This window comes from Equus przewalskii, chromosome 14 (genome assembly GCF_037783145.1).
Source record: "Equus przewalskii isolate Varuska chromosome 14, EquPr2, whole genome shotgun sequence".
Classification (NCBI taxonomy): domain Eukaryota; kingdom Metazoa; phylum Chordata; class Mammalia; order Perissodactyla; family Equidae; genus Equus; species Equus przewalskii.
In genome coordinates this window covers 59,305,988-59,322,553 of record NC_091844.1, presented here as the reverse complement: position 1 = coordinate 59,322,553, position 16,566 = coordinate 59,305,988, and the positions used below count along the sequence as shown (strand labels likewise).

Sequence of the window (16,566 nt, the reverse complement as noted above, 5' to 3'; positions counted from 1 at the left end):
TTGCAGGATGGACAGAATTCTCCCGCTGTCTGAACAGACATTTTCATGAGTTGCAGGCAGGGAGTGTTATTCTGTTTACAACCTCCTATTTCTACTCTTTGGCTCTTACCTTCTGTTCATTTACCTTCAAACTGTGTTGTTTCTTAAGCTTTCTCAAGGTATAATGATCTTGGTTGTATTCTTTAAGTTGATCTTAAAAACACGTTAAAGAAGTTTCTTAGACCTACTTTTAATTAATCTTCTTAAAATAACTGATGACATAGCATCAGTTTGGGATCAGTCATTCTTAACCAGTACTCAGTCTAGTAAAGGTAATGTTTGATAATCATTATGTAAATGCTACGAGTATAACAATTTAGTATAAATAAGTCTGTCTCTTATTTATCCAAAGTCTTTAGCAGACAGCATTGATGTCTTTTCCCAAAACATTTATCTCCCAATACTTTCAGATCAAATAAATCTATATTTTTTAATGTGTATGTTTGATTGAGTGAAAAAGATTATCTTTACTCATTTCTAATACAAATATGGTGATGCTCTTCTAGAGGCTTGAGATTCAATGAGAAAAAAGCAAATACTGTATTTGCCACCCTGAATTCTGTGGTCTAGTGGGAAAGACAGGCCCTGAAGAAGTAACAGCAATAAAGTGTGATGAGTGTTATGGAAATGAAAACACAGAGATGTATGAGAAAATAAAACTGGGACTGCACCGTGGACCAGGGGCTAAGAAAGGCCTTGAGGTTTTGATATGTAACCTGAGATTCTAAGGAAATTAGAATTTAAACCTAGTGATTTAAATCTTTAAGATTTACTTGGGAGTGGGAGGCTTATTAAAAATACAGATTCCTAGGCTTTTTCTGGAGAGAGAAAGAAGCTCTGAGCTGGAGAGTGTGGTAACACCAACCGCAATATCAATGTGATCTCACTCAAGTTTCCATCTGTTTGAGTTCTGCTCTGCTGGCTTAGTGCTCAGACTGTCCCTGGGTGAGAAAACAGGAAGACAAGTGATGGCTGAATTCTTGACGTTGCAGCTACAGGAAATGGTGACGTTGGTGGACTCCTCAGGAGGAGTGGGCCTGTTGGACCCGTCTCAGAGGAGGCTGTGCAGAGAGGTAATGCTGGAGAAGATCAGTCATCTGGTCTCCCAAGGGATATAAGCTCTGAAAATCAACTGTAACTTCACAGTTGGTGCCAGGGGAAGAGCTGTAGGAGGAAAGGCCAGAATCCAGGCAGGAAAGTCTTACAAACCAAGACATAACTTCCATATAGATATCTATAGGAAGGACCGTCTCATGTGATGGTGAGATTCGTGAGGGTGAGCCCTGTGACTGGGATAAGTTAGGAATGCAGCACAATCACGTGCCTTCAGTTTGAGGTGAGAGAAAGTGTCCTGTCTCAGCAGAAAGGCTTGGGTAGTTTGACTTTGGAGAAGAGAGGAATAACCTGAGCTCAAAACCGTAAGCTGAGTTCTGATAAGAGGACATTTGCACAAACATGGTCAATATATCAAGAGCTTGAAACATAATGAAGATCTCAAAATTAATCAAATAGCTATGCAGTTGACATACTACAAAGGAAAATCTTGTGTACATGCAGGAGAGCAACACACTATGTGAATGTAACCAATGTAGCAAAGACATTAACTAGAGATTGTCACTGAGTGACCAGCATAGAATTCATGTGTAGAAAAATGAATAAATGAATGGATGTGGGCAAACCTTTACCAGCTGCTCCTCTTTTCCTCGGCAACAGAGGTTTCACACTGGAGAAGAGTTCTTTGAGTATAATGAGAATGGGGCAATATTCACTCACAGCTCCATATTGACTCACCAGGTGTTAACTCACAGGAGAAATCCTACAAATGTAATGAATGTGGGAAACACTTCAGCCAGGCAGCTCCCTTTTGTTCATACCAGAGGACTCACACAGGAGAGAAACCCTTTGTCTGTGATCAGTGTGGAAATGGCTTCAGTAACTATTCTTCCTTTCAATGACATGGGTGAATTCATACTGCAGAGAAACCATGTGAATTTCATCTATGTGGTAAAGCCTTTAGTTGATGCTCTAACCTTAGCCCTCATAAGATAATGCACACTGGAGAGAAACCCTGTAAATGTAATGAATGTGGAAGAACCTTCAGCCAGAGCTCAAGCCTACTCAGAGTAAAACAGGAATGAAAGCAGCAAGTCTTTACCAGGAGGAGGAAGCCATTCAGGAAATACCAGATCATTCATGTTGGAGAAGCAACTCAGTGAAATAAATATGTGAAAACCTTTACTCATACGGCCACACTCCAGGACATCAGAGCATTCTCACTCTATAAAACACTGTCAGTGTCATGAATGAAAGAAAGTCTTCAGTGGTCACATATACCTTAGTCAGCCTTAAAGTTCTTACACTGGTAAAGTTCTTACACTGGTATGTTCCTCAGGCCTCAAGTCAGTGTAGAAATGCCTTCATCTGGAATTTATATAAGAAAACTCATACTGGGGGGAAAAAACTCTATCAAGAGCCCTTTAGAACACATTTCAACATATAATTGAGACTTTTGCCAAAGGGCATATTACTGAAAACAATGTAGTGTAAAGATGTAGAACTGTATACATTCTTGGAAATGTTGAATGCAGAATTTAATAACACTTAGTAAGCAATAAGATAACCTCTCTCTTCAGTGGATGAATAAAAGTTGTTGATAAAAAATCTGATACATTGGTATTTGTGTTTAAAAATCAGGAAACATGCTAGTAATTGGGGCATTTTTCCTTTATTACATAACTGTTGATCAGTTTCTATTTTTTGTGCAGCTCTAAACGTATTTGCAAAGACTTTGCTCAATCAGCAAACAACTTTTAATATAACAGAAAAATATAGAGCACAAAATAATGTGCTCTAATTATTAGTGTTGAAATATATATCTACATGGGAAGGGTGAAGGGAAACACGGACAGATAAGCACATACTTTGTAAATGACTCAGATATCCCAGGTGATAACTGACGTGGGTGGTATACACACCATACTTTATGAAACACTAGAAAACAAAGGCTTGGAGTTAAGAAATATAACACATAAAAGCACTGAGTCAAGTGTACAACATGGCTGAAATGTTGGGTTCTAGAGGGAGAAAAGAGATGAGACCCTTGTATTCCTTTTTCTTAAAGGCAAGGGAAAACCATCATAGGGTCTTAAGCAACAAGTAACACAATGAGCTTTTTAGAAGGGCACAGTAGCTACCATGTAGAGACTGATTTGGATTGGAGGGGAGCAAAATTGGAAGTAAGAATACCATTTAGGTAACTACTGCAATCACACAGAAATGAGATGTTGACCTGGACTAAGAGGATGGCAGTGAGGAATGAAGAGGAGAGGACAGATTTAACAGGTTCTTTACAAGACTCGGAGATTGAATATCCGGGAGTTGGTGGACTCAGGAATATCCGGGAGTTGGTGGACTCAGGAATGACATGTCGGTTTCTGGCTTGGGAAACTGACCAGGGTAAATGGAGGTACCCTTTATGGACACAGACAATATTGGAGAACCAGGTTTAGTGGAGAAGGTGAGCTCAGTTTTGGACATTTTGAGTTTCTGTTTGTGAGATTTTCAAATCCATAAAGTGATTGGATATTTGGCATGTAAATGATGTCTGGAGATACAAGTACGGCAGAGATCACCCAGTGAGGTTATGTAGTATGTGAAAAGCAGAGGACCAAAAGGATCAACCCCTGAGAAATGCCAACATGATGGAATGGGCAAGGAAAAGGAACTTACAAGTGAGGTTGAAGAAGAGAGGATGAGGCTTCAAAAGCCAAGGGACAGTGGAAGTGGTCAGACAGTCTGGAGAAGTCAGGACTGGAATGAGTCTGTTGAATTTAATGGTGTATATTCATTGGTGATCTTAACCCAGACAGTTTCAGTGGAGCAGTAGAGGTGGAGAGAGGGCAGAGCACCAGAGGTCAGAAAATGCAGTCAGTACGAGGAGACACTCTTCCAATAACTTGATAGGGAAGAGAGGAGAGATGGAAGGTGGAAGTTAAAGGGGTTCTTGAGTTGAGAAATAGTTTTATTTTGGATGGGAAATACAGAAGCATATTTAAATGATAATGAGAAACGACCAGCAAAGAAGGAAGGGTTCAAGAAAGACTGGAGAGAGATGATTGACAGACTGAGGTCTTGAGGAAGCCAGAGAGAATGGGATCCAGAGCACATTAGAGCCCTCTTCTTCACCACAGGCTAGATAGAGAAGTCAGTGGGTTTGTAGATTTGTGAATTTGTAGTGAACTAGGTAGGTACCACAGAGGGAGAAAGGGTTTTAGAGGGTATTTGGATGGGGAACCGAAGGTGGATAGAAAGTAAGTCAAAGCAGGAGAAAGCTGATAGAGAACCTTAAGGAAAAAGTCACTTAATGAACTTCTTGAAGTTGAAAAATTGGCATGTTGAGAGTAATTGGATAAATGACCCAAAAAGATAGACAGTTATGTTCAAGGAACAGGATGCCTATTTCAGAGGTAGAGCAATTTTAGATCACCACACAGCCCGGGGGTGCTCACGGGGGTGGTGGGAAAGGACATCAGAGATGAGGAGATGACCTTCTAAAAGGCTGGCATACACGGTCCATGTTGGGATGGACCCAGTCTTCTAAAAGCCTAGGATACACGGTCTGTGGGAACAATGAAGTTTCCAACAGTGATGGCAGAACTTGGTGTGGAGAGAGTGACCCAGGTGCCAAGTCATAAAAAATAAGTAAAAATAAAAAGAGAGTGACCAGGAGTTTAACAGCTGTAAGAAATGGTGGAAGGCAATTATTCTCCATTAGCTCTAATCGCGCCCCCCCCCCCGCAATAATATCCCTCATCTTCTCCCCTACCCCCTAAGAAATATTCTCTTAGCAAATATATTACTTGTTACGCAAAAGTGAGTTTAAAACGAATCTCCTAACAGGAGTTCCAGGGAGCTCCGTAGAAGTGCCTGAGAGAAAGAGGAGGAGAGGGAGGTTGAGTCAAGGCAGAGAAGGCAGAGAAGAGCAGTATCGGGTGAATAGCAAAGAGGATTTACGGTCTGAAAGATGCACATTTTGGACAATGACAGAGGAAATGATTGGAGGTGGGGATTTTAGCTGGCTTTTTGAGCTAAAAAGCCCTGCCAGCGCTCTCTATACATAAAAAAATGAAATACTCAGGCGGACGGCCTGGAAAGAAGGTGCGTGTGTGTGTGTGTGTGTGTGTGTGTGTGTGTGTGTGTGGCAGTTGGATTGGGGTGAGGGGTGGGGGAATTCTTCTCTGTGGTGCATGAGTGCAAATATTACTAAGCCATGATCTTAATTTTAAATCTTTTATTATAGTTTGTGCATATTCATTTCTTTAGCCATCTCATTGAAATAATTCTCTTATCTACGTTGTTCTTCAGTGAGAAATTGATTCCTGGATATGGGAACTGTTACTGTGTCCAGCATCTAACCATTTCTTTAGCAGGCATTTATTTAGGGCCTTCTAGGTGCCAGGCCCTGAGCTAGCCCTGGGGTTACAAAGATAAATATGAATTATGGCTTTTGTATAAGTTCTTTTAAATAATACATTAACATCCTAGATTCGTTAATCGTAGTTTCTTACAACCTTCAAAAACTATTGATTTGACGGGAGGTAGACTTCTAGTTGACCAGACTCTACAATAGAATCAGTGTATTAAAGTTTATGATTAAAACTATTGAAGAACTTCTAGTTTAAAAAAAAATCTAGCTAACGGCTACTTCCAAAATCTGCTTTGTCCAGTTTTCCTCTTCTGTTTATTTTAAATTTGTTACATTCCTTAAATCCTTTCTGACAGGTGCTCAGTAAATGTTGGTTAAGTGGAAAAATGCACAGGAGTATCCTATACTATTTTTAACTTCCACGCTTGTTTTAATGAAATAACAATACATGCGGAGTCCTATAAAGTATATTACATGATTTTTAATCTTAAATGTCAACTACCTGATAAAGTCAATAATGAAATGTGTGTTTGCTTGTCTGGATCTTACAGTGGAATCTCACATTTTTTCAAATCCTGCTGCTCGGGCTAGGACTTCTTCCACATCTTATAGTTGAGGAAGAAAACAGTGTTGTCATTACACGCTGGCGGGATCCCATGTGTCAGCTTACATGGAAGGCTCTGCTTCCTATCCCACCGCCCCAGACCTGATGGAGGAAGAGCCTGAAAATAGCTCTCCACGTTACCCACATTGTCAGTGATCTGAATCATGCCTGGCCCTAAGAAATCCACAGTTTCTGTACAATGGTCTTCCAAAAAGTATCCCCTCACTCCACAAAAATCTGTTTCAAAGTACCTAGAGTGTCAGGTTGAATGTGTATGAATGAAATTTCACTGTGTATTTGTACTTTCTTTACAGGATAGAGAAGCACAGAAAGAGGTGAAGAAAATAAGCACTTTCTTGAAGAGGTAAATAAAGAACTTGCTCTTCAACAAATCAGATGTGGTCTCCTAAAATTTAAACTAATCAAAGTTGTGGGTTTTTTTTATTATTTTTTTCTTTTTTGATGTAAGGGTAAATGTGCTCAGATTTGAAAGTAAAACCACATTTCTGCAGAATGCATTCCACTAGTAGCACTACGAAAGTAATCATGTTGTTTGGAGAAATCTATTTCCTATAATGTCAGTACAAAATGATCTTTAAACATGTATGCTTTATATTTTTCCTATCAGTAAACTATGGTCTTCAGAATATTTCTTTAAATAAAATATTTAATCCAATAAAATGAACTCTAGTAAGTGTTCTGTTGTTGCTTCAATGGAGACTACAAAATAAGATAATTTCATTAATGTGGATGAAAAATGGGAAAAAATGAAGGACATGAATAAGTTGTTGATTGTTAGTGCCATCCAGTCTATTCCAACTCCCAGTGACCCTGTGCACAGCAGAGCAGAAACCTGCCTGGTCTTTTTGCACCATCCTCTCACCTTCTGACGCGGTATCAGCCAGTGCTCTGTGCTATTCACAGGGTTTTCATGGCCAATTTTTTCAGAACTGGATGGCCAGGTCCTTCTTATTAGTCTGTCTTAGCCTGGAAGCTCCACTGAAACCTGTACACTACGGGTGACCCTGCTGGTACTTGAAATACTGGTGACATAGCTTTCAGCATCACAGCAACATGCTGCCACCACAGTATGACAGCGACAGACAGATGGTGTGGTTCCCTGACCGGGAAATGAACCCAGGCTGCGGCAGTGAGAGTGCTGAATCTTAACCACTAGACCACCAAGGCTGGCTAAGTTGTTGATAGAAGAGAAAAAACAGAAGAGGGAGTATATTGTAACTAGTGATCAGAGCACTGGGAATAAAATTACAATAAGATTCTGTTTTACCATCAAATTAGCAAGAATTTTTTTTCTTTCAAGAAACATTCAATGCTAGCAATGATGCCGTGAGGTGGAACATTCTCATACATACACAGGGGAGGGGATTTTGACAACAGTGTTTGGTAAAAGGTATCCAGAGCCTTCAAAATGTATTGTCTTTAATCTTGTCATTTCATTTCATGGAATAGTCCTAAAGAGAAAAAGTACTATTAATTATGCACAAATGTTCCTGGCAGCATTATTTATTCCAGCAAAACACTATATCTAACATTAAGAAAGCAGTTAACCATATTAGAATATAACTATAATAGAATATTATTTTGACATTAAAAATAATTACAGAAATGATATAGGGAAACACAGAGCATCTTAAGTCTAAGTATAAGACAAAATAGTATATACATATGACCTCAACTTTATGAAAATATGACAGAAAAGCATCTATTGGAAATACACTAAAATGGTAGTAGAACATATTTCTGTGGAGCTGTGTGTTATTTCTTTTATTTTCCAATTTTTAACAATAAACTAAAAGGATTTGTTTTTAAAGATTGGCACCTGACCTAACATCTGTTGCCAGGCTTTTCTTTTTTCTTCTCCCCAAAGCCCGAGTACATAGTTATATATCCTATTTGTAAGTCCTTCTAGTTCTTCTTTGCGGGATGCCGCCACAGCATGGTTTGATAAGCAGTGTATAGTTTGGCGATCAGGATCTGAACCAGCAAACCATGGGCCACCAAAGGGGAGCACACAAACTTAACCACTACACCACCAGGCTGGCCCCCTAGATTTTTTTTAAAGTTAAGCTTAGCTGGCAATGATCTATAAAGATTCTCTGCTACACTTTAACCAGCCTCATCCTGGAAGTCAGGTCAAAACTTGGATTTCCTGTTTGCTATCTGAAATAGATGAACACACACACATCTATACAACTCAAAATTTCAAGCCCTGACCTAGTGAAGCCAGTTAATCAAACTGAGCTATCCAATCAGGATACCTGAATCGGTCCAACTGATTCTTGCCCAAACTCTGACAACTGGTCTGACATTGAAACTACTAGCTAAAAGGGGCAAGAGTCTTGCAGGTATCCTCACAGAAACACAGTGTCTGCAAGGCTATGGATACCTCTGACTATCTCTAAACAGCTAAAAGAATGTGCAAATTGAAACAGGCAATTCCAGCTAGCGGCAAATGTCATAGAATCAACCACATTGTAGGCTTTGTGGGAGCAGCTCATTCTGGCAGAGAGCAGTACACAGACTTCCGCTAGGAATTATGAGGAACATCCAGAATGTTCTTCATGGGTAATGTTGGGACTTGGTACTCATGACCAGAATATGACGTAAGATCTAATCAATCTTATTTGTTTTAACAAAATTCCTATTTGGTCCCTGTAGTCAGTATGTCTTCATTGGACAAGTTGATGTCGCTTGATTGAGTGATCAGTTTCTGGATAACGAGTTGACCCAATAGGAGTGTAACTCTCCTAAAAATTATTTGAATCTTTGAAGTGTTAGAAATTTCTGACACATCTGACAATTTCTCCAGCAGGATGTTAACACGGGAGATGTCCCTCCTCATCATGGTAATAGTCTGTCCCCTTCAAATTAACGTTAAAGCCCTGCCATGTGCTCCCTCCCAGGGTCACGCCTGGTCAGATCTAGTCTTTGTCGTTATATAATCAAAGGGTCGATGTGTGATGAGACCAACTAAAGACAGTGTCCACATTAAATCTCCCCCATTCTGGAAGCTGAATGTTTTTCTTGGATGGCAGCACTGTACGTCGCTTATTATACTTGCTTCAGTGAATATCTCACAAAGTGAACCGTGTGACTGTAGCTTTCCATGGTTACTTCTCTCACCCCTCATGCTGCTGACCCGGTAGAAAACAGAACAGCTGCAGAGTGTTTCTGAAATGATTTCTCCAATGGGTCACTAATGGTACACCCTCCACCACGGACAAAGTACACAAACTGCTAACTTTTCAAGAGACTTTATGCACAACTTTGGAAAGGGGGAGTTCTCATCCAGAACTTTGGATATGTTCAATTTCAGAAGATAAAAAACTGTATGTTAAAATTTCTCATAAAATGTTAAAGAAGTAACTTAGTGTTCCACTAAAATTTTAACAATTGTGCCACACAAATACAGTGTTAATTACCTTCCTTAATAACAAATGACCTTCATTGTAACATGTAAGTCTTGATTGTGTAAATTGCTTCAAAAAGCTTTTCATTTGATAGTATTTGTATTCTTTTGGATTATAAAAAGCAGTGTTAACAGCTGGATGGGACCCTAGAAACCAACCTTCTCATTTTACGAATAAACAGTTTAAACTCTGATGCGTAAATAACACGGACAGGGTCAGAGAATTGGAGACTGGCCGCCCCAGGAATGGGTTCCAGGTCTTGGAATCTCATGTCTTCTGCACTCTTCTTTGAGCCCAGGGCTTTTTACATTTAACTGATTGGAGTCCAGTACGCCTGGCATAGACTGGGGGCTCTGAGAACGGTACCCCTTGCACAGTTCTACCTGTTGTAAGTGCTTTACCTATTTTAACTCATTTAATCCTCACAGCAACCCTGTTTACAGGTACATTGTTACTCTGTTTACAGCTAGGGGACCTAAAGCACAAAATATTAAATATCATGCCTAACACAGGATGAGATTTGAACTTGAGCAGTCTGCTGCAGAGTCCATGCGGTATGTGAACCACTGTGCAATCCTGCCAGCAAATGGGAGTCGGGAGGTAGGAAGTAAAATACACAAGGTAGAAAGAGAGCAGGGAAAAAAGGAAGGAAGGGAAAGGAAGGAAGGGAGTATACAAAAAAAGAACAGTAGAGAGGGATGGTAAGGAAAGAAGGAAAAAGTAGAGAGCAGACGTAAAGAAAAATCTTTGCTTGAATTTATTTTTTGGTTATCGATACTCGTTTTCTGGTTTTACATCGTAAATTTCCAACAACCTGTTGTGTATCTTGTACTATATTGAATCTGTTTTCACATTCCCACCTTCTCCTTCCCCCGAGCTGAGGAAAGAGAAAAAAGGGGATGGTGAAACATGTTTTAAATGACTTGCTCCACTCAATCTGCGTGTGCAGAGAGAGCCTCATTATGGACTGTATGAACAATTGATATTTTATTTCACACTTAAAGACAAAGTCACATTTTAGAACCAAGTATAGTTAATATCTTGATGTTCTGTGATTTTTGCAGCTCCCAAACATATTTTGCTCTAGGTGCCTGAAGCCAAATCATAAGATTTTTTTTAAAAAATAGCTTTATTAGAGGTATAATTGACATAAAAATGCACATATTTAAAGTGTATAATTTGATGTTTTGGCAATATATATATATATGTATATTATATATATATATCCATGAAACCATCACTACAAGATAACAACATCTCCATCACTCCAAAAGTTTCTCCATGTGCCTTTGCAATCCCCTCTCCTGACTCTCCCTGCAGCTGCCATTCCCAGGCGACCACCAATCTGCTTTCTGTCACGACAGATTGCATTATCAACACTTTTATACAATTGCAGTTGTATATCATGTACTCACTTTCTTTGTCTGATTTCTTTCACTCAATATAATTATTTTGAGATTCATCCATGTTGTAGTTTGTACTAATAGTTTATTCCTTTTTATTGCTGAGTGGCATTTTGTTGCATGGGTATACCACAGTGTTGTGGGGTTTTTTTCACTCACCTGTTGATGAACAGTTGGGCTGTTTCCTGTATTTGATTATTACAAATAAATCTATGAATATTTGTATAAATTCTTCAAATGGACATATGCTTTCATTTCTCTTGGATAAATGCTTACGAGTAGAATGGCTGAATTTTTTGGTAGATGGATGTCTGGCATTTAAAAAACTGTTGAACTGTTTTCCAAAGTTGATGTACCATTTTACATTCTCACCAACAGTGTATGAGAGTTCCACTTCCTCCATCTTCTTAACAACACTTGGTAGGGATGTCAGGCTTTTTAATTTTAGCCACTGCTCTAGATGTGTAGTGATATCTAATTGGAGTTTTAATTTGCATTTCCCTAGTGACAAATTATGTTGAGCATATTTTCATGTGCTTATATGCTATTCACATATCTTCATTGGTGAAGTATCTATTCAGATTTTTTGCCCGTTATTTTAATTGAGATACTTATTTTCTTTTTTATTGAGTTTGGAGAGTTCTTTCTATATTCTGGATAGAAGTTCTTTATCAGATATGTAATTTGCCAATGTTTTTTCTCAGACTGTGGCTTGTCTTTTAATTCTCTTAACAGAATTGTCTTTCACCAAACAGAATTTTTTCATATTGATGGATCAATTTATACTTTCATGTTTCTTGTTTTTGGTGTCATATCTAAATATCTTTGCCTAATCCAAGACCATAAAGAGTTTCTCCTGGAGCCGGCCTGGTGGCACAGTGGTTAAGTTCGCACCTTCCACTTAGGTGGCCCGAGGTTCGCTGGTTTGGATCCCAGATGCAGACCTACACATCACTTGTCAAGCCATGCTGTGGCGGCAGATGTTAGCTCAGGGCTAATCTTCCTTAAAAAAAAAAAAAAAGTTTCTCCTATATTTTCTTCTAAAAGCTTTATAATTTTTGGTTTTACATTTATGTCTGTGGTCCATTTTAAGTTAATTTTTGTATATGGTGTGAGGTATGGACTGAAGTTCATTTGTTGTGTGTTTGGATATACAGTTGTTCCAGCATCCTGTGTTGAAAAGTCTATTGTTTCTCCACTGAATTTCCTTTGCACCTTTGTCAAAAAGTCAGTTGTCCATATATGTGTGGGTCTATTTATGTACTTTCTGTTTTGTTCCATTGATCTATTTATCAGTATTAACATCAATACCACACTGTCTTGATTACTGTAGTTTTACATTAAGTCTTGGAAACAGTGTTATTGCTCCAGCTTTGTTCTTTTTCAAAACTGTTTTGGGTATTCTAGGTTCTTTGCATTTCTATATGAATTTAGAATCAGTTATTTAATTTCTACAAAAAACATCTAGCTAGGATTTTGATTGAGATTGTGTTGGTCAATTTCAAGATAATTAACAACTTAATTTTGAGTATTTCAACCTATGAGTTTGGTATATTTCTCCATTTGTTTAAATCTTCTTTAATTTCTCTTAGCAATGTTTTGTAGTTTGCAATGTATAGGTTTTTTACTTTTTTGTCAGATTTATCCTTAAATATTTCTTATTTTTGATGCTATTGAAAATTAAAATATTTTTAATTTCAATATCTAATTGTTCATATTATATAGAAATGCAATTGATTTTTGTATATTGATCTTGTATCCTGCAACCTCTCTAAACTCAGTTATTATTTCTAGCATTTTTCTGTTTGTAGATGCCATTAGATTTTCTACAAAGGTGATATGTTATTTGTGAGAAAAGACAGTTTTACTTCTTTCTTTCTAATATGGATGCATTTTCTTTCTTTTTTTGCCTTATTGTAAGAGCTACAATAAGTCTATTGATTAGAACTCCCAATACACTGTTGAATAGAAGTAGTGAGATTGAAATACTTATTTTGTTCTTGATCTTAAGGGAGAGCATTCAGTGTTTTGCCACTGATTATGATGTTACTTGTTGGATTTTTTGTAGATACCCTTTATCACATTGAAGAAGGTCCCTTTTGATCCTCCTTTGTATTCCTGGAATAAATCTAACTTGGTCCTAATGTATTATCCTTTTTATATATTATTGGATTTGATTTGCTAACATTTTGTTTATAATTTTTGAATCTCTGTTCATGATGGATTTTAATCTTAATTCTCTTTGTCTGATTCTGGTATCAGAGTGATCCTGGTCTCATAGAATGAGTTGAGAAATATTCTTTCCTCTTCAATTTCCTGGAAGAGTTTGGTAGAATTGATATGACTTCCTCCTTAAACATTTGCTAGAATTCGTTAGTGAAACCACCTGGGCCTAAAATGTTCTTGGCTAGGGAGGCTTTTAACTACAATTTTAATTTCAATTCTTGTAATAGATATAGGGCTATTTAGATTATCTTTCTTCTTGAGTGAGCTTTAGTAGTTTGTATCTTTTAAAGCATTTGTGTATTTCATGTAAGTTGTCAAGTTTATTGGCATAATGTAAATAATATTTCCTTTTATTCTTTTAATATCTATAAAATCTGTAATTATATCAGCTCTCTCATTCCTGATATTAGCAATTTGTGTCTTTTCTTTTTCCTCGTCAGTCTGGCAAAAGGTTTATCAATATTATGGAGCTTCTCAAAGAAATTGCTTTTGGTTTCATTGATTTTCTGTATATTTCTGTTTTCTATTTCATTGGTTTCCACTACAATCTTTATCATTTCCTTTCTTCTACTTACTTTGGGTCTCATTTATTCTTCTACTAATTTCTTAAGGTGGAAGCTGACTTGAGACTTTTCTTCTTTTCTAATATAGGCATTTAGTGCTATGTTTCCCCCTAAGCACTGCTGTAGCAAAATCCCACAGATTTTGATATGTTTTAATTTTCATTCAGTGGAACACTCTTTCTAATTTCCATTTTTACTTCTTCTTGGGTTATTTAGAAGTGGGTTAGTTTCCAGTTATTTGGGAATTTTTCCAAATATCTTTCTGTAATTGATTTCTAATTAAGTCCATTATTATCAGAGTAATCATTTGTATTACTTGAATCTTTTAACAAAGTAATTCTTTATACTACTTGAATCTTTTTAAAATTTATGAGACTCGTTCCATGGCTGGATTATGTTCTATGTTGGTAAAATGTCCCATGTGCACTTGAAAAAAAATGTCTTCTGCTGTTGTTGAGTGGAGCTAAGAGTCAGCGAATTCTAGTTGTTGATAGTGTTGTTCAATTCTTCTGCCTTCCTTGATCTCCCAAGACTCTCAGCTTTGTCTCCTCAACTCGAGGAAACTGTGAGACTCTGGAGTTCTCCCTGTGTGCGCCGTTGCCTGGAAACTCCCTCAAGGCAATAATCTGGGGGCAATTGTAGGGCTCACCGGTGTGTCACCCATCTCTCAGGGATCACTGTCCTTCCTTTCCTGCTGTCCAATATCTTGAAAAGCATTGATTCATATATTTTGTTTATGTTGGATTTTGAAAGCCAGAAATTGTAACTTTGGGGACTTGTAACTCTGCAGCACTTTCCAGTCCTATAAACCATTATTTTGTATATAGCAGATGCAAACATATGGAATTTCTCTTTTAAACAAGTTTTTATAATGTTCAAATGGATCCATTCTATAAAATAAAGTTGAGCAGTTGTACTTGAAATTAATTGTAGTATGAAATTAATTACTTATTTGGACTTTGGTTAGAACTCTGAGACAATTTTATGCTTGTTTTTATATAGCATTCGCAAGCTTTGGCAGATAAAGTTTGCATATGAAGGATTAAATTATACCTTTCCTCCTTCTTAAATACTTTATATTTACACACCCGAACTAATTAAAAATTGGGAAACCTGATTGGGAAAATAATCTGCTGGAAATTACAGGTGGAAATGGCATTAGAAATTGCGAATGCTACACAACGCATGCCTCTAGCAGATCTCTCACTGGACAGCCACTTCCAGTCAGGCAGAGTGGATTTCATCTGGAGCTCAGCATTGGCTATCCTCATTTTTAAAAGGTCCCAGTCACGAAGATAGTGATTTTCCAGCCAAGCTACTAATTCAGTTATTTATTTTGTCTCTTTGTTTGAAATGCATTTTATTTCCTTAGTATTTTCAGTCCTAGGAGCTCAGTGTACTTAGCAATTGTAATTAATCAAACACTTATTGAGCTAATATTATGAAATCATCCAAGGGTTGATCCAAGCTTTGTGGGGGCCTCAAGCTTACACAATTTGGGGAATCTTTAAGAAAAAGAATACAAATCTTCAAATACAGGGGCCGGCTCAGTGGCATAGTGGTTAAGTTCACATGCTCCACTTTGGAGGCCTGGGGTTCACGGGTTCAGATCTCGGGCACAGACCTACACACCACTCATCAAGCCATGCTATGGCAGCATCCTCCATACAAAGTAGAGGAAGACTACCACAGATGTTAGCTCAGGGACAATCTTCCTCAAGCAAAAAGAGGAAGATTGGCAACAGTTGTTAGTTCAGGGCCAATCTTCCTCACCAGAAAAAAAAATTCAAATACAAAATTAGATATGAACATAACTTTATTTAGAATGAAAAAGACATCACAACAAAGTATAAAATTTTAAAAGCTGACAAATGACACAAATATTAGAGAACCCAGAAAAGTAACAATATTTCATTATTAACTGTGTGACACCCCTCTAGGACACTTTTTTCCTACATTTTCCCACATACTCTTTGTTCATTTTGTCATATGCCATTAATTTTTTAAGTTATTTTCTAAAGAGAGAGGGTATAGAAAAATTGGTCTTTCCTCTAGCATGATTGATTGACATTTATTTCTTACTACTGATGGTTTAGAAAAGCTCCTCTCAGGCTCACTTCTTGCTGGTAATGCATGCGGTGATTTCCTCAGCAGCACTGCTCCCCAGGCTGAGTCATGGGAGAATGCCAGCCCTTCCAGCCTGGGTGGCCCTGCTGTAGCTGGTCCAGCTCTGCCCAGTCTTTGCACCTCCAGTTCCCAGCCCCACCTCACCCTCAGCCGTGAGTGAAGCCTGAGTCATGAGCCTTGAGCCTGAGCCTTGAAGCCTGGCTTATGGTTGGCCCTGAGCAGGAATCTGAGCAGTACCTTGTTCATATGCTTCTCCTTGGAGTCAAAGTCAGGGGCTGAAGCTCCATGCAGGCCCCAGAAGCAAGCCGTCACTGGGACTAGCTGATATGGAGGTTGGAAGCTGCCCACTGACAATCCCCACCACCAAATCCACCATAGTGTGTGTAGGGGAACCCTCAGACTGAGTTGCTTTCCAAGGCTTCTTCCTGGAGCAGGCGGGGGCTGCTCTTAGTGGGGAAGGGAAGGGACAAAGAGCAGGAGGGAGGGGTAGACACAAACACATACACGTGAGGTTCCCTGAATAAGAACAGATTAATACCACTATCTCACCACCTTCTTCCAACCACCTATAGCATAAAGCCCAAAGTCTTCAGCAGGGCTTTCAAGAAACGCCATGCTCCCATTCAGTCTGTCTTTCTAGCAGAGCTCCCACCATCCCCCCACCACACACGCACGCACGCACGCTGTCTGCGTTCCGGACAGACGGGATTGATTGTTGCTCAGAGCCTGCCTGGTGCTCTTCTGCCCT

General features: G+C 38.4%; 1 protein-coding gene across 8 annotated transcripts in view; it reads left to right on the top strand.

Annotated features, from left to right (window-relative positions):
* RMDN2 (regulator of microtubule dynamics 2) overlaps window positions 1-6,762 on the top strand; it is an 82,917-nt gene extending 76,155 nt beyond the window's left edge. For all 8 annotated transcript variants that reach the window (XR_011526580.1, XM_070574044.1, XM_070574045.1 and 5 more), the window contains one exon: window positions 6,383-6,762. Coding sequence is in view for 7 of the 8 variants with exons in the window: in XM_070574044.1 (XP_070430145.1) it covers window positions 6,383-6,436 (54 nt within the window). In the remaining variant the exon portion in view is untranslated. The remainder of the gene's footprint in view (window positions 1-6,382) is intronic.
* The last annotated feature ends 9,804 nt before the right edge of the window (window positions 6,763-16,566 follow it).